At 37.8% G+C, this 15758-nt stretch overlaps 1 protein-coding gene across 19 annotated transcripts in view; it reads left to right on the top strand.

Moving 5' to 3' along the window:
• Positions 1–15758, top strand: part of LOC105332629 (twitchin) — a 75401-nt gene that overhangs the window by 50542 nt on the left and 9101 nt on the right. For all 19 annotated transcript variants that reach the window (XM_066085721.1, XM_066085735.1, XM_066085733.1 and 16 more), the window contains 37 exons: positions 321–456; positions 572–679; positions 952–1146; positions 1355–1459; positions 1687–1881; positions 2135–2434; positions 2547–2828; positions 3214–3516; positions 3832–3982; positions 4132–4283; positions 4565–4683; positions 4798–4963; positions 6038–6120; positions 6352–6571; positions 6750–6938; positions 7157–7270; positions 7367–7471; positions 7768–7965; positions 8056–8167; positions 8447–8619; positions 8922–9110; positions 9446–9535; positions 9787–9959; positions 10379–10508; positions 10635–10937; positions 11215–11326; positions 11638–11810; positions 11913–12197; positions 12424–12589; positions 12833–12987; positions 13289–13354; positions 13440–13533; positions 13907–14110; positions 14446–14587; positions 14787–14986; positions 15353–15505; positions 15614–15659. In XM_066085721.1, the coding sequence (XP_065941793.1) occupies positions 321–456; positions 572–679; positions 952–1146; positions 1355–1459; positions 1687–1881; positions 2135–2434; positions 2547–2828; positions 3214–3516; positions 3832–3982; positions 4132–4283; positions 4565–4683; positions 4798–4963; positions 6038–6120; positions 6352–6571; positions 6750–6938; positions 7157–7270; positions 7367–7471; positions 7768–7965; positions 8056–8167; positions 8447–8619; positions 8922–9110; positions 9446–9535; positions 9787–9959; positions 10379–10508; positions 10635–10937; positions 11215–11326; positions 11638–11810; positions 11913–12197; positions 12424–12589; positions 12833–12987; positions 13289–13354; positions 13440–13533; positions 13907–14110; positions 14446–14587; positions 14787–14986; positions 15353–15505; positions 15614–15659 (6087 nt within the window). The remainder of the gene's footprint in view (positions 1–320; positions 457–571; positions 680–951; positions 1147–1354; positions 1460–1686; positions 1882–2134; positions 2435–2546; positions 2829–3213; positions 3517–3831; positions 3983–4131; positions 4284–4564; positions 4684–4797; positions 4964–6037; positions 6121–6351; positions 6572–6749; positions 6939–7156; positions 7271–7366; positions 7472–7767; positions 7966–8055; positions 8168–8446; positions 8620–8921; positions 9111–9445; positions 9536–9786; positions 9960–10378; positions 10509–10634; positions 10938–11214; positions 11327–11637; positions 11811–11912; positions 12198–12423; positions 12590–12832; positions 12988–13288; positions 13355–13439; positions 13534–13906; positions 14111–14445; positions 14588–14786; positions 14987–15352; positions 15506–15613; positions 15660–15758) is intronic.

The following is a 15758-nucleotide window of genomic DNA, read 5'->3' as shown; positions in this document are numbered from 1 at the left end:
TAAACACATCACATATATATCTGTACTAAGAAAACAAAGAATGATAGTAAAATGATGATGTTCATTTTAGGGGGCCATTTTAGGCCCTTATCATATATAGTCCTTCGGTTTCTAAATGGATCTCTCACAACTCTATTGCTTTATGAATATGACAAAAATTCAAACTTTAATATTTTTGAGGAAAAAAATTAAAGAGAGGAGAGAGAGAGAGAGAGAGAGAGAGAGAGAGAGAGAGAGAGAGAGAGAAAGAGAGAGAGAGAGAGAGCTTGGTTCATGGTTGTAGAACAGCCAAAGATCAACTCTTCTTTTGATTTGAATAGGCACAATGCACCAGCACAGAAGAAGATGCCAAACTCTTCATTCCAAAATGTGAGAGGAAGGACACAGGCAAATACACCATCACTGTGTCCAATGCTTACGGCACTGAGACTGCCGACATCCCAGTGGTTGTTCTGGGTAAGAGAATTCTAGAAAATAAATGACTTTGTTGTTACTATTGGTTGATTGAATTCCAGTGTTTTTGGTCCAACTACATACTAGTACATGTACTGATACTTTTGGTACCATACAGATAAGCCTGGCGCCCCAGAGGGACCCCTCGAGGTGTCCGATGTGATGGCCGATTCCTGCAAACTGTCCTGGAAGCCACCTGTGGACAATGGTGGAGCTGAAGTAACAGGTGAACGAATATAGTTCTTTTAATTTCATGTTTCTGTTAAATCTGTGGTTATTGTACCATTTCAATGCTAGGGGCAAATTTTTGATGGATATTCCAAAATTTACAAGTTTCAGTCCAAAACTAGCGCATTTTTTACTATGAGAGACGCTGTAGCTCCTGGGTCATCCATCTGAATTTTTTTCAGACTCGGAGCTACAAACCTGCAGCTATGAAAAATCTATGCTATCTGATTGATTCATTTGAACTTATGAAAGTTTTGTTTCCTTGTACAGGATATGTGGTTGAGAAACAAGAGGAAGGATCGTCTTTGTGGGAGAAGGTGACCGGAATCGGATCAGGAACCACCATGCCAGTCAAGGGCCTGAAGGAGGGCAAGAAATACAAGTTCAGGGTCAAGGCCGAAAACATTTATGGAGCCGGAGAACCTCTGGAAACATCCAAACCTACTCTGGCTAAGAATCCATTTGGTAAATTATTTCTGTTTTATAATCTTATTGAATATACAGATCAGATCATGCCCAACCAATCCATTTGGTTATATAAATATATATTTGATATATTCATAACTTTATGCACCTTGTATGTTTGTATTATTTTTAATGATTATTAAAAAGTTTTTAGTAGAATAAATTGGATTCTTTTTTGGGTCTCTCATGAATGTTGTTATATACACAGACTCTCCTGATGCTCCTAAGAACCTCCAGATTCCAAAATACGACAAGAGATCTTGTGACTTAACATGGGACAAGCCGGATTTCGATGGAGGAAATCCAATCTCAGGTATGAAAAGTTCGATCAAAAGAAGACAATGGTATTTCAGCCTGAAAAAACATCCAAGATATCATTCAATGTTATCCTCGTTTACTTTCATTGAATCTGATCTCTTGTAATGAAAGTCTGATCTAAACAAGACACAATGGTTTTAGTTAAAGAGAGAAATGTTTCTAGGGTTCTTTGATATTTTCCTCTTGTCGCTTTCATACTTATGGTTGTCTTATATTTTGCAGGCTATGTTGTGGAGAAGAGAAGCAGGGGAGGTGACTGGGTTCCTGTGAACAGCTTCCCAGTCAAAGACACCAACTTCACTGTAATGGGTCTTCAGGAGGGGACAGTTGTAGAGTTCAGAGTGGCAGCAGTCAACGACGGAGGACCAGGGAAATTCAGCAAGGCAACACCCCCACACCAAGTCAGGGACCAAGTCTGTAAGCAAATGGCTGATACAATTCACTCAATTCTAATTGTCCATAATGTTTTGTAGACTTAAAATGTATAATCAGATAAAGTCTTGCTACAACTGAATGAATTTATATCTCACTATAGATTTGAAACTATTTAAAAATTGTGGGAAAATTGATTTAATTTTTAGCATGCCTGTACATGTACATTGCATCAAATATTAGCAAATATTTAAACATTTGGCGAAATATTTCATGATCAGTGTACGATTATTCATAGTCCCTGCTGGAGCCCCAGGACAGCCGAATGTGGAAAAGATCACCAAGGATTCTGTGGACCTTTCCTGGCAGAAACCAGTCAAAGATGGCGGCAAGAAACCGTCTGCTTACATCATCGAAAAGAAATCCAAGGGAGGCGACTGGGAGCAGTGTAAAGAGGTTTCGGGCAATGAGCTGATGTGCACGATTCCTAACCTGAAGGAGAAGGATGAGGTGCAGTTCCGCGTCATCGCAGTCAACGATGCTGGTCCCGGTGAACCAAGCAGACCCACCAGCATGATCACTGTGGAGGAACAACCAGGTAGACTTTGTTAAAGAACGTCTAGTTGTTTTGAAGATTTTTGAATTAACCTTGGTATTCTGGTTTTACGAAATAATATATGTATTGCTCATAAAATTTATCTATTTTTTAGCACGTCCCAACCTGAACATGTCCAATGTAAAAGACATCAATGTCAAAGCTGGACAGAACTTCCAGATCCAGGTTCCGTTCAGTGGATTCCCCAAGCCAACAGCTGTCTGGATGAACGGAATCAAAGAGATTGAGGATGACACACGTGTCTATCTAAAAGTGGCTGAGGATCATGTGCTTCTTACAAACACCAAGGCCGAGAGAGGAGACGCAGGCCGATACAGACTCACCCTCAAAAATGCATCCGGACAGGACTCCGGATCTATCAATGTCAATGTGTTGGGTAAATTACATTTGTAGAACTTATTTTTACTCCAATTCATTACTGTGAAAAAAAAAATTGCTTGTCCCTTGATTGTTGTAATAACATTTTATATAGATGGAGTAATATTTTTAAGGTTTTACAACTGTTGGACTTTAATATTTCTGTGGAATCTCCAGTTCCTCTGAGACTGCAATAAAATTTAACTATAATTAATCTACAAAAACAATTAACCAGCATTGACAGTACAGTAAAACAATGAATTACACTTTTAACGAAGCAAAATGACCCATCGCTGGCACTTCATTATAAGCGTGTTTTACTGTAACTCAACTTTATAAGTGATAAGATTGGAAGATTTTGAAAGCGTCATTGTTTTAAAGATTTTTTTTGTACACACCAACAGATCGCCCAGGATCCCCCAAAGGACCTCTGACTGCTGTAGACATTACGGGAGAGGAACTTACTCTCAAGTGGATGGCCCCCGAAGACAACGGCGGAGAAAAGATCAACAACTACATCGTAGAGAAGCGCAAGGCTGGAACCAAGAAATGGCAGAAGGTGTCCAGCTTTGTCAACACCCCGGAGTGTCTGGTAAAAAATCTGGAGCCTGGTACGGAGTACGAGTTTAGAGTGATGGCCGAAAACTCACTAGGAGTCAGTGATGCCCTGGAGTCCTCCGAACCCGTGCTGGCTAAACTACCTTATGGTGTGTAATAGTCGTCCATTAATTGAGACAATATTTAATTTTGTGGGAAAAATTCACAGTTTTGAAACATATATTTAATAGAAGTGAATTATATGTTTAAACAATTTAATTTCATGGTATGAATATTTGAGTATCTGAGATATGAGGATAAAATATTTACATGTATATCAGTAAAAATAGTGGTTTTGACTACCAATTCCCATTGACATATCATTAGTGTAGATATTAATTGTTTGTGATACTGAAGTCGAACTGTAATGTTATGTCGAACAAAAAGCATAGGGGTCTGTAATACTGATGGGTTTTTATCAACAGACAAACCTGGTGCACCCGGCACACCGAAATGCTCAGCCTACACTCCTGATTCTATCACCCTGGAGTGGACTCCGCCCAAAAAAGATGGAGGTAACCCCATCAAAGGTTACCAGGTGGAGAAGAGAGAAGCGGGAGAGACTAAATGGACCAAGTAATTCATTATATAAATCATTGAAATTATCACTTATGATTGATAATTATTACTGCAACTGTCAGTTTAAATTCACAGGCTGGGATAGATATTATGGGTTGCAGAATTCTTTAAAATGTATCCCAAAATCTGCATTGATTCTTTTTCAGGGCCAACTTTGCTGATATTTTTGACAATGAGTTCACAGTCAAAGGTCTAACTGAGGGCAAGGAATACGAGTTCCGAGTGGCAGCCATTAATAACGCGGGGTTGGGAGAATTTGCAGAAACTTCAGAGGCCATTAAGGCTCAGCAACCTCCAGGTAAGTGTTAATGGAGGGGCAACAGACCTGCTATGAATCCTCACAATTAATCAGGTGCCTGGAAAGATTTTTCAATCTGTTTGAAATAGGTTCTATTTTTAGGGGACATAGTGCTAATTAAAATAATGTAATTAACTGTAATCTCAGGTTCATCGGACTACATATTCATTGTTTTATTTTGATAGTTAGGTACACAGCTTTATACCAACGATGTGAACAATATGTTCTAAAGACTTGTGGGTTTCAAACTATTTTATTTTACATGTATCGTACTTTTACAGTTGCTCCTAAAATCAGTCCCAACTTCATTCCAAGAGACATCACTGTCAAGAAAGGGGAAGAGTTCAAGATTGCTATTCCTTATGATGGCAATCCCATACCTAAAGCGGACTGGACTGTGGTAAGTCATGCTTCAGACATTGATTTTCAGGGAATATGTACCTTTAAAAAAGTAACAACTGAAGAGAGACTGAAGCTATTACTTTTATTAACGTCACAACTCTTATTTCAATAGGGTGGAAGACCTCTGTCACAGGGTGGACGTGTGAGTTTTGAGAACACCCCCACAGAAATCAAGCTGTTCAACAAGGCAGCAGAAAAGTCCGATTCAGGCAAATACAGTGTACATTTGTCCAATGAAAAGGGCAACGACACTGCTACCATCAATGTCAACGTTGTTGGTAAGTTGTTTCTTTTTCTTTGTAGTGTTTTGTGCTCATCAGATTGTGGTTGTCATAGAATTTGGTGTCTTTTTAAAAAAAAATTTTGATACTGATCATACTTGCCAACCTCCAACATGTGAAAATCTGGTCATGACCAGATTTGGAAAGTAAAAAATCTGGTCATAGCGCGTAACGACATTCACGACATATTCACCATGCATTTCATAGGTATATACAATAGAAATATGTGTTAAAACTTATGTGTAATACTTTATTGTAAAGAAGCATTTTAACTAACAGTTGCTGATTTTAAATTTTGTAAAGTGATCTGACACAGAAAATGGTAGGTTGTGTTCAGCTAAAAAAAAATGCAAAAAGAGTTTCTGCTACATTAACCTTTGCTTTTGAACTCTGTAAATGATGGCATGAAAGTAAGTTGTAAGTGACTTGGAAGACTTTTGTGTATTAAAAAGCATTCTATACATGACTTAGCGTTTTTGAATGTTTAGTCAGATCATTTTGGGCACAAAATCCAATATTCAAATGTGCGTTACATAGAACACAAAAGCCTCGTTTTGTACTCGATTTCTTTGTATGGGAATTCATTTTCCCAGATATGTTAATTGATAGGTACAAAAATATCGTTTTCTTTTTGTTGGTTTTGATTCCGCTGGCCCCGATGAAGACCTTTTCATATTGGAAGCCATCACACTTAATGATTTAAACCTTCGCTTAGTCAAAACAACTCACGATAATAATTACACTTAATGTGTCTGTTATAGCCATCGGCATTGTTTACGCGTTACGTAAATCCAAGCTCAGCTTGAGTTCATAACTGGAAGTCAAACGCGCAACGTAATTTACGAACCAAATCCGGAAATCGGGAGATTTTCGGGTTGTTCGACAAAAATCGGGTGAAAAGCATGACCCGCCGGGTCATAAAAAAGGTTGTTCGACAAAAATCGGGTGAAAAGCATGACCCGCCGGGTCATAAAAAATAATCGGGTGAAGGGTTGAAAAATCGGGTGTGACCCGACGAAATCGGGTCAGTTGGCAAGTATGATACTGATTTGTATCTGATTTCAATCACAGACTCTCCTGACAAGCCTGAGGGACCTCTGGAAGTAGGAAATATCACCCCCGACTCCTGTGTACTTACCTGGAATGCTCCCAAAGTCAGTGCCATACTTTCTTTTGCAATGTACATGTTTCACAGCGTTGCAATTGGAAAAATTTTATTTGAAAAAAAAAAAAAAGAAAGAAAATTTTGATTCTCATTTGATATGCACTAAAAAACTTCTCTGATCTTAATTAAGAATAATTCACTGGATTGTAACGTTCATTAACTCTGCTTATCATAAAGTAGCTTTGTATTTAAAGTTTAACATTTGTGATGTTTGTTATAGGAGGATGGTGGAAGCCCCATCTCCAACTATGTTGTGGAGAAGATGGACACCCGTACTGGTGCCTGGGAACCAGTCAGCAAGTTTGTGCGGGGCACCAACTACGAGGTGATGGGCCTGGCTGAGGGCCACGAGTACAAGTTTAGAGTTTCTGCAGAGAACCAGTTTGGAAGAAGTGAACCGCTGGAGACTTACCTTCCAATCGTTGCACAGCATCCTTACAGTAAGTAAAAAATTTGTCTCAGAAATTCTGTCAATGTTTTGTACGATCAGAATTTGTCAAAATGCCATTTGATTCCTCTTGGGTTGTTTTGGCCAAGATCCCTACTGAACTAATGTTTGAACCAGTCTTTCTGAGTAATTACAAATAACAGCTAAGTATTTAAATTAATGTATTACAGCTCAACCCGATGCCCCTGGCCATGTCAGCGTAGTCGACATTGATGAGTCTGCTGTCACCCTGTCCTGGTCTAAGCCACGGAATGACGGCGGTAAGAAGATTGTGGGGTATGTGGTGGAGTACAAGGATCCCACCACAGGACGCTGGAAGGAGGCCAACGACTTCCCTGTTGATGAATGTGTTTATCAGGGTAAGACTCTATTCAATGTTAAAATGCAACACTGATAAACTTTGTGATGCCAGTTTTCTAGAGGTAATTAAGATTTCAGCATTAATATACCATGTAGGTCATGTTTCTTACAGAAATCTACTTTCAATTAAAAAAAGATTTCCAAATATCCTTTGACATTTTTATTTTCAGTTATAATTCTTGTTAAGTTGTTTGATCAAATTGCCATGGTTTTACAGTGAAAGGCTTGAAGAAGGACAAGCCATACGATTTCCGAGTGAGAGCCAAAAACATGGCAGGTCTGAGTGAACCAAGTGAGGTGGTTGGTCCTATTACACCTAAACCAAAATACAGTACGTAGGAAATGATGATTTCATTCTGTGAAAAAGTATAAATGTTGGCCTTTGATTAAAATTGTAAGGCTTACAAATAAATTATTACTGTTTCAGCTAAGTCAAGTCCACCTGGTGTACCAGAGGCTGTCAACATTGGAAAGACATATGCTGATCTGAAGTGGGAGCCACCAAAGCATGATGGAGGAGCTAAAATCACAGGTAACAAGAGAAAGTAAAAAACAGATAAAATGATGATGATCATGATGATGATAATTATGATTAAAGTCACTATCAATGTGGTGTTGGTGGTGGTGGTGATGATGATGATCATGATCATGATGATGAAAGTGATGTTGATGAAAGTAATAATAATGAAAGTGATGATGAAGTAAATTAAATGATAATAAAAAAGATGATGGTGATGAAAGTGTTGATCTCAATGATGATGATGGTGATGAAGAAATGCTGGAGATGATGATTGTGTAAATGATAATGACATTTTGTTTACTTTGCAGGATACGTTGTGGAGAAGAGACCCAAGGGAGGAGAGACCTGGTCTCGGGTCAATGATTATCCCTGCACCGATCCTCTCTTCACTGTCACCAACCTTCCTGAGAACTCCGAGTGGGAGTTCCGAGTCATGGCTGTCAACGCTGCTGGAAACAGTGAACCTAGCTTGTGTTCACCATCCTACAAGATCAAGGAGAAAATCGGTACATGGTCATACACACAATAACTGATTCTTTATTCTGCGTCGATTTTTTAAAATTGATTCAAATATAATTCTATACTTCTTGCCATAGTTGGCTCTGCCCCAGAGTTCATCAAGAAGCCAACGGACACCAAGGCACCGCTGGGAGGAGAGGTTTCGTTCACTGCGGAGGTCCATGGCACTCCTTTCCCTACTTGTCAATGGTGAGGTTACTTACAGGTTAATGTTGCTGTTGAATTCAAATGAAAGTCTTTGTACTCCCTGTTTTAATTATATTAGATGGTTATTGAAAAGCATCTGAATTGTACCCAAATTGTCTATTATCGAACATTTGAATAAACATCATATTTCAAAAATTTCTTTCTTTAGATACATAAGATGAGAAATTCTTGTTATTTTTTTTATTTAGTAATAAAACAGATTAAGAGACGTTTTCAGATTTTTAATTCAATTTTATTAACGCTTTTTTTTTTAATATCCAGGTACAAGAATGGAGTTCCAGTTGGCAGTGGTGGCCGCATGAGAGTGATCAAGGAGGATGACGTCTTTATTTTCGTCATTAATGAAATTTATGATAAAGACGAGGGAGAATTTACCTGTGAAATTTCTAATACACTGGGAACCGAGAAAGCCACTTGTCGCTTGCTGCTACAGAGTAAGTGATCATCAGTGTCTGTCTATGATAAAATATGAGTCAACGCAATAACAGCTGATGATCTACATATTAAATGCCAGTATATTGTCGAGTTCTGAACTTTTATGGTACTTGTGGCATAACTAACCAGTTATATTCAATGAATTAATCTTGAAAGTGCCACTGATTTGATATTCTCAGCCTATCCCATAGACTAGCCACCAGTATATTGGCCTTGTTTTAATTTAAAGGTATGAATTATGTATTATTGTACAATGCCCAAAAAATTCTCTCTTTTCATCATTCATTTTCTCTTCCTCCAGATCCACCTAAATTCGAGAAAGACATCAAGGACCAGAAAGTCGAGGTGGGAGAGCAGCTTAAGATAAAGATCCCGTACTCAGGAAGTGGGCCGTTCGACGTCAAACTCAAGAAGGATAACCGCGACGTGCCAGAGAGCAACCGCATCAAGATCACGCCATTTGATGACTACTTGATTTTGGTTATCAAAGGTAATTATTATTCCTTGTACATAAAGCAATATAATGTTACAAGGAAAAGGTATAGATGATCTGAGTCTGTAAATACATGTAGATAGATGTGTATATGTGAGGTTTTGTGCCCTTTTTTTTAATTTTTATTAAAGTTTGAATTAGCAGTTCTCTTATACCAAAATTTATATTTTTCTGTGAGAGCCTTTCAGGTATAAATCAGGAATATGTAATTTTTTGTTGATGAATTAAAGATATCAGAATCATGCTTTATTCACAGCACCCATACAGTTCCTAATGCGTAGTTAACACATGCAAAAATCAGCAGTAAAAACGTTTCTCCATTGCTTTTGTAGACTGTACCGCAGATGACACAGGTAGATATCAGTTGGAGGCCAGTAATGCCTGTGGCAGTGCCAAGCTAGGATTTGGAGTTAATGTTGTCAGTAAGTGTTTAGAATCTCAATATTTCTTGGAAGGTGAGGGGGGGGGGAGATTTTTCAAGTATTGTAAGTTGGGTATTTTGTTTAAAATGCAGGTTTCTAGAGTCAATTTGTCAGTAAATACTTGAAGCTCTCTGAGATTGCTTGGGGGTGTAGGGGTTGGAATGGTTATTGAGGTGTTCGTGCTTCAAGAAGGCTATTCTTTTTTTATTGCATATTTCTAGATGTTTACTGATTTGACTTTCTTTAAACAGGTGCACCTTCACCACCAACTGGTCCACTGGGCATCAGTGACATCACAAAGAACTCCTGTAGGTTGTCATGGAAACCACCTAAGGAGACCGGCGGTGCCAAGATCTCTAGCTATGTCATAGAGCGCCAGGAAGTCGGCAAGCCTTACTGGGTCACTGTGTCCTCTCACTGCAAGGTGAGTGTCAACGCCAACCAAGATATTAGATTATGTTATTTTGGCTTCATACTGTGGCCAATGATTCTTTGAGTATATTTTATTAGAAATTGAAATTCACTAAATATTGAATTTCATGGATCAACTCATCAATGTATTCATTAAACTGGTATTAATATGAAAGCACAGTATTAGGCCAGATATTACATGTTATTACAAACGGGAATTAATTTTGGACGCTTTTGAGGTTGATTTCTCATGGCATATTTTGCTATATAATATTTATTATTTAAAATATATCTTCTATCCTTATCATCCTATTGGATAGCAAAAAATATCTAACCCAAACAATATAAACCATTCAAAACTTTAGCCTCTTAAAGATGAATAAATTTACCATGATATTGATCTTCAATATTCTGTATTATACTCCATTATAGGATACTCACCAAGATGTTCAAGGCCTGTTTGAGAACCAGAAATACTTGTTCAGAGTCATGGCTGTGAATGAACATGGACAATCTGAACCTCTGCAAGCTGAGAATCCAATTGTAGCCAAAATGCCATTTGGTGAGTTAAAAAAAAAATCAAAATTTAACTTTTTTTTGTCTGAAAAAAAAGAACAACCTTTTATGATACATGTAGACGTTGGTCATCTTTCAATTTAACGACCTGCATTATGAATCCTATTTTCAGATGCCCCCGACACTCCAGGCTTGCCCGAGGTTACAGAGGTGGGTGGCGACTTTGTCAGCCTGAAATGGGACAAACCCAAATCTGATGGTGGTGGAAGGATCAAGTCCTACTGGGTGGATAAACGGGAGCATGGAACAGAAAACTGGCACCGCGTCAACTTGGCACCCTGCCTGACAAACATGATCAATATTCCCAACCTTATCGAGGATCGCAGATACGAATTCAGAGTGTTCGCTGAAAACGAGGCTGGAATGAGCAAACCATCTCTTGCTTCTAACAGCGTGAAGGTCAAAGATCCAAATGGTAGGCAACAGTACTAGTAAAAAAAATTTGATACCTATTTCCTACATGTATACTTCTAAACAAGAAAGAAAAGGTCTTATTCCCTAGCTGTTTTGTTCTTCATTTATTTTCATAGGCATGTCAAAAGTAATTTATATTTTGGTACTGTACACCATTTATATAACGTGAAACATTCCTGCATTATTTATTTCATGGTACATCATTAATGATTTAAAGGATGTTTAATAGTGCTGGATTGTTGGGTATTTGTTGTGATGTCATTAAACATCCTTTGCAGCTGCTGTAGTGCCCGAGATCTCCCAGGGACTGCGAGACATCCAGACCGTTGCCGGTAAGACAGCTACCTTTGAGTTGGAGGTCTCTGGCAATCCCAAACCTGAGGTGCAATGGTAGGTCAAACATACTCAGAATTGCATTGAATTTATTCAGTCAAATTAACCACTTGGCAATCTTATTCTCATAAAGAATGAGATAATTGAAATTAAATCAGAATTTTTTTTTTATCCTTTTGGCATAATGATTGTATAATGTAAATGTACTTGATTTAGTAGTGATCTTATTACTGGTATTGACAGTTTTTTGTTTTCTAGTTCAAGTACACCCTAAAATTACTATGTTTTGAAGTAATACAGAATAAATAATAATATAGAATAAAATTTATATTTTTTCTTTGAAAATAAACAAAATTCATTTGTTTTAGGTACAAGGGTTCCAGAGAAATTTTTGATGACCACAAGTTTGAGATCATCGAGGAAGGTAATCGCCATATACTGATTATCAAGGATGTGTTTGGAGAAGATGCCGACGAATACTCTGCTAAAGTCTTCAACAGGGGAGGATCCAAGGTTTCCAGAGCCAATCTGAACATCAGAGGTAGGATATACGTCTTTAAATATCAAAAGTTTAAATATCAAAATACGAAAAAAATAGGTTTCATTGCAAAAACTAATCGTTCTCTCTAACTCTTCTTTACAGCTCCACCCAAAATCAATGTACCATCTAGATTCAAGGAAGTCAGTACCTTTGAGAAGGGAGAACCCGTGGTCATTAAGATTCCATTCACTGGTAACCCCAAACCGACCGTTAAGTGGGTCAGAGATGGCGTGGAGATCAAGGGACGTAACTACGTCCAGGAAGTGACCGATCGCCATGCCATCCTGACCATTAAAGAGGCTACTAAGGAAGACGATGGTCCGTACAGGCTGACTCTGGAGAACGAACTCGGAACCGATTCCGCTGTCATCAAGATCCAAATCAATGGTGAGCGTCACTTTAACACAATCAACCTTACTTGGCCTTTCTGGCATTGCTCAGTGTTTATCATAAACACCTATTTAATGTGTTTTAGGTTGTTTTTTCTGCTTGTCCGAAAGATCTAAGATGTTGACTTAAGTACTGATAGAATAGAAATAGGGATTTTTCCTTCTCAAGACTAAACCATTGAATTATCAAGATATGTATTATTATGAGTGTTTTTTTGTTGTAGATCGTCCCGATCCTCCAAGATTCCCTGTGGTGGAGAACATCAGAAACGATTCTGTGGTTCTCTCCTGGAAGGCACCACTTAACGACGGTGGTAGCTTCATCACTGGTTATGATATTGAGAAGTGTGAACCACCAGCAACCAAATGGGTCCGTGTGGCCAACACAAGGTAGGTCTCCGGTGATTTGTATATGTTTGAAATGTAAAACAAAGTATCAAACAACTTTAGTTTATTCAATTATTTCACTAATAAGAAATTGAGAAAGTATAAATAATTAACAAGAAAAATTTCAATATAAGAGTGCTTAGCCCTTTCATCTCTTTTTCTGCATCTTTCTTTTACACAATACATACTATTGAATCAGTTATTCTTATCTTGTGTAATAAAATATTATAATCTTTTTTTGTATAGAATGACCTTCCACAACATTCAGAGTTTGTCCTCTGGCAAGGAGTACCAGTTTAGAGTCATCGCTGAGAACTTCTACGGGAAGAGTGATCCCTGTGAACCAACCTCCACCATACAGACTGAGGAGTCCGAGGCCAGCAAGAGGAAGAAGCGTGAAGGTAGGGAACCAGTCAAAAAATAGCCAGTGAACCAGTAAATGTACAGCTATAAAATCAGTAATTTTAGTACATGTATATTTTTTGGTAAGTTTTATTTCTATTCTCTACCATAATGCATAAGCTACAGTAAACATGGAGTCTCCAGATTATAGATAGAGGGGTCCTAATTATCAAATTTTGTCTTGACATTTATTAAGTCTCAAGGCAAGATAGTTCATAGTTTTGAATTTTGAACAATGTAAGAAGTAGTTTTAGTAGTTAAAAAAAAATTAAGTAAAATCTCTTTACTTTTTTCTTGCAGATGAATCAGGAAGAAAAGTCCGAGGAACTTATGATGGCCCCAAGATCAACGACTATGATAAATTCTGTGAGTAAAGTTTTGGGTGTGATTGAAAGTTAAAATTTGTGAAAGAGTGGATAGAGGGTTCATTGATTATCCTGTGTTTTTGTAGATGAGGACTTGTGGAAAAAGTACGTTCCTCAGCCTGTCCAAGTCAGAACTGACAACATCTACGACTATTATGACATTTTGGAGGAACTTGGCAGGTAATTCTCAAATGATGTACTGTATGTGAACGAAACCTATACTAGTGATGGTATCCATAGTAAATGGTAGAAATCTTTAATAGCACTAGACCATGCATGTTTATTGTGTAATGTAATGTTAAGATTACATAGACTTTTAAGCTGGTCTTGTCCCTGATCCTATTAGTTCACTTTGATCTTTTATTATAGTTAACTACAGATTTCAAACCTTAATATCTTGAATATCATGGATATGTGAAATGAGGTAGAAGTCTAAACCACTCTCTCTTCATGTTATTTCTTTATCATAAATTCGTGGATAGCTTAAAGTGTCCCATCAAGCTGGAGATAAGAAAGTATTGTACGTAGAATTTCATATTGTCTGATGTTGCAGTGGTGCCTTTGGAGTAGTCCATCGCTGTGTGGAGAAGGCCACAGGCCGGGTGTTTGTAGCCAAGTTCATCAACACTCCCTACCCCCTGGACAAGGCCACAGTCAAGAACGAGATCAACATCATGAACCAGCTCCATCATCCAAAACTCCTCCAACTCAAGGACGCTTTTGAGGACCGCCACGAGATGATCCTGGTCTTAGAATTGTGAGTGAAACTGTAAACTTTGTATATTTGGATATGTGTTTTTCTAGTGTATAGGCAGAAATATGTCATGTACACAGTACATGTATATCTTTATGAAACTTTATAAATAGAAACATATATATCGACTTGATAAACACATTTAGAAATCTGCTGAATCTTATTGAAAAATCAATTTCTGTAAAACTTTAAACAGGCTATGTTTACAGCATTTTTTCAAAACTTATAGTGTAGATTCTATGGTGTTCAAATATCCGGATTTATTCTACCCTGCCTAGATTATGTTACGTTATGTTAATTATGAGATAATTTTTCACTTTTGATGTGTTTGATTTCAGTTTGTCCGGAGGAGAGTTGTTTGATAGGATAGCTGCTGAGGATTACAAGATGACCGAGGCTGAGGTGATCAACTACCTGAGACAGGTGTGCGAAGGACTGAAACACATGCACGAACACAGCATCGTCCATCTCGATGTCAAGGTAAGATTTAGGTCACACAATCTAAGTAACAAGGTTACTGGTCACAAAATTCATGTACACAGGTATATAAACTGCACTCCATGTTCTGAAAATGTCTTACATGAAGAGTAAAAATAATTCGGTAATTTAATACAAATTTCAATATTATCTACCGATAAATAAGAGCATTTTCAAAGTACATTACTCTTTCTTATTGTAGCCTGAAAATGTGATGTGTGAAACCAAAAAATCTACAAACGTCAAGATGATAGACTTTGGTCTGGCCACCAAACTGAACCCTGATGAGATCGTGAAGGTGACAACAGCCACTGCAGAGTTTGCTGCCCCCGAGATTGTGGACTCGGAACCCATTGGATTCTACACAGACATGTGGGCGGTCGGAGTCCTGGCTTACGTTTTGTGAGTATCTTAAATTATATCAGCCTTTAAAGAATGTGTGATGCAAAACTAAACCTTTAATACCATCCGCAGTGTTGAGGTGATCTTCATGGAAACAGAGATTTCAATTTCAATGTATGGCACTATTTATTGAAAAGTGATTTCAATTTCAATGTACAGTATGGCACTATTGATCAAATAGTGATTTCAATTTTAATGTGTGACACTATTTATTAAATAGTGATTTCAATTTTAATGTATGCACTATTGATTGAATAGTGATTGCAATTTCAATGTACCGCACTATTTATCGAATAGTGATTGCAATTTCATTGTATGGCATTATTTATTGAACAGTGATTGCAATTTCAATGTTTTGTTGTACAGGTTGAGTGGGCTGTCCCCCTTCGCTGGAGAAGATGACCTGGAGACCCTACAGAACGTCGCCCGCTGTGACTGGGAGTTCGCTGAGGAGGCGTTCTCTCAGGTCTCTCCCGAGGCCAAGGACTTCATCAGACGACTCCTGATCAGGAGACCTCAGTAAGTCTACAGAGTAAATGATGTTGGTGTAAATTTGCTTTTAAAGTTTCATTAAAATTTTGAAAGCTTTATTACTTGATGCCATAATTTTTATTTGTTTTTCAACAGGGAGAGAATGACAGTTCATGATTGTTTGGATCATGCCTGGCTGAAGGTACAAAAGATCCTTCTATATTTTTTTTTGTTCGCTTTGTAGAATTACTTAACTCACGTCCAGTACTTATCATCTTAAAAATGCATTGTTCACTGTCAT

This window comes from Magallana gigas, chromosome 5 (assembly GCF_963853765.1).
Source record: "Magallana gigas chromosome 5, xbMagGiga1.1, whole genome shotgun sequence".
In the NCBI taxonomy this organism is placed as follows: Eukaryota; Metazoa; Mollusca; class Bivalvia; order Ostreida; family Ostreidae; genus Magallana; species Magallana gigas.
Note: the sequence above shows the minus strand (reverse complement) of the source record. Positions and strands in the feature narration are given on the sequence as shown.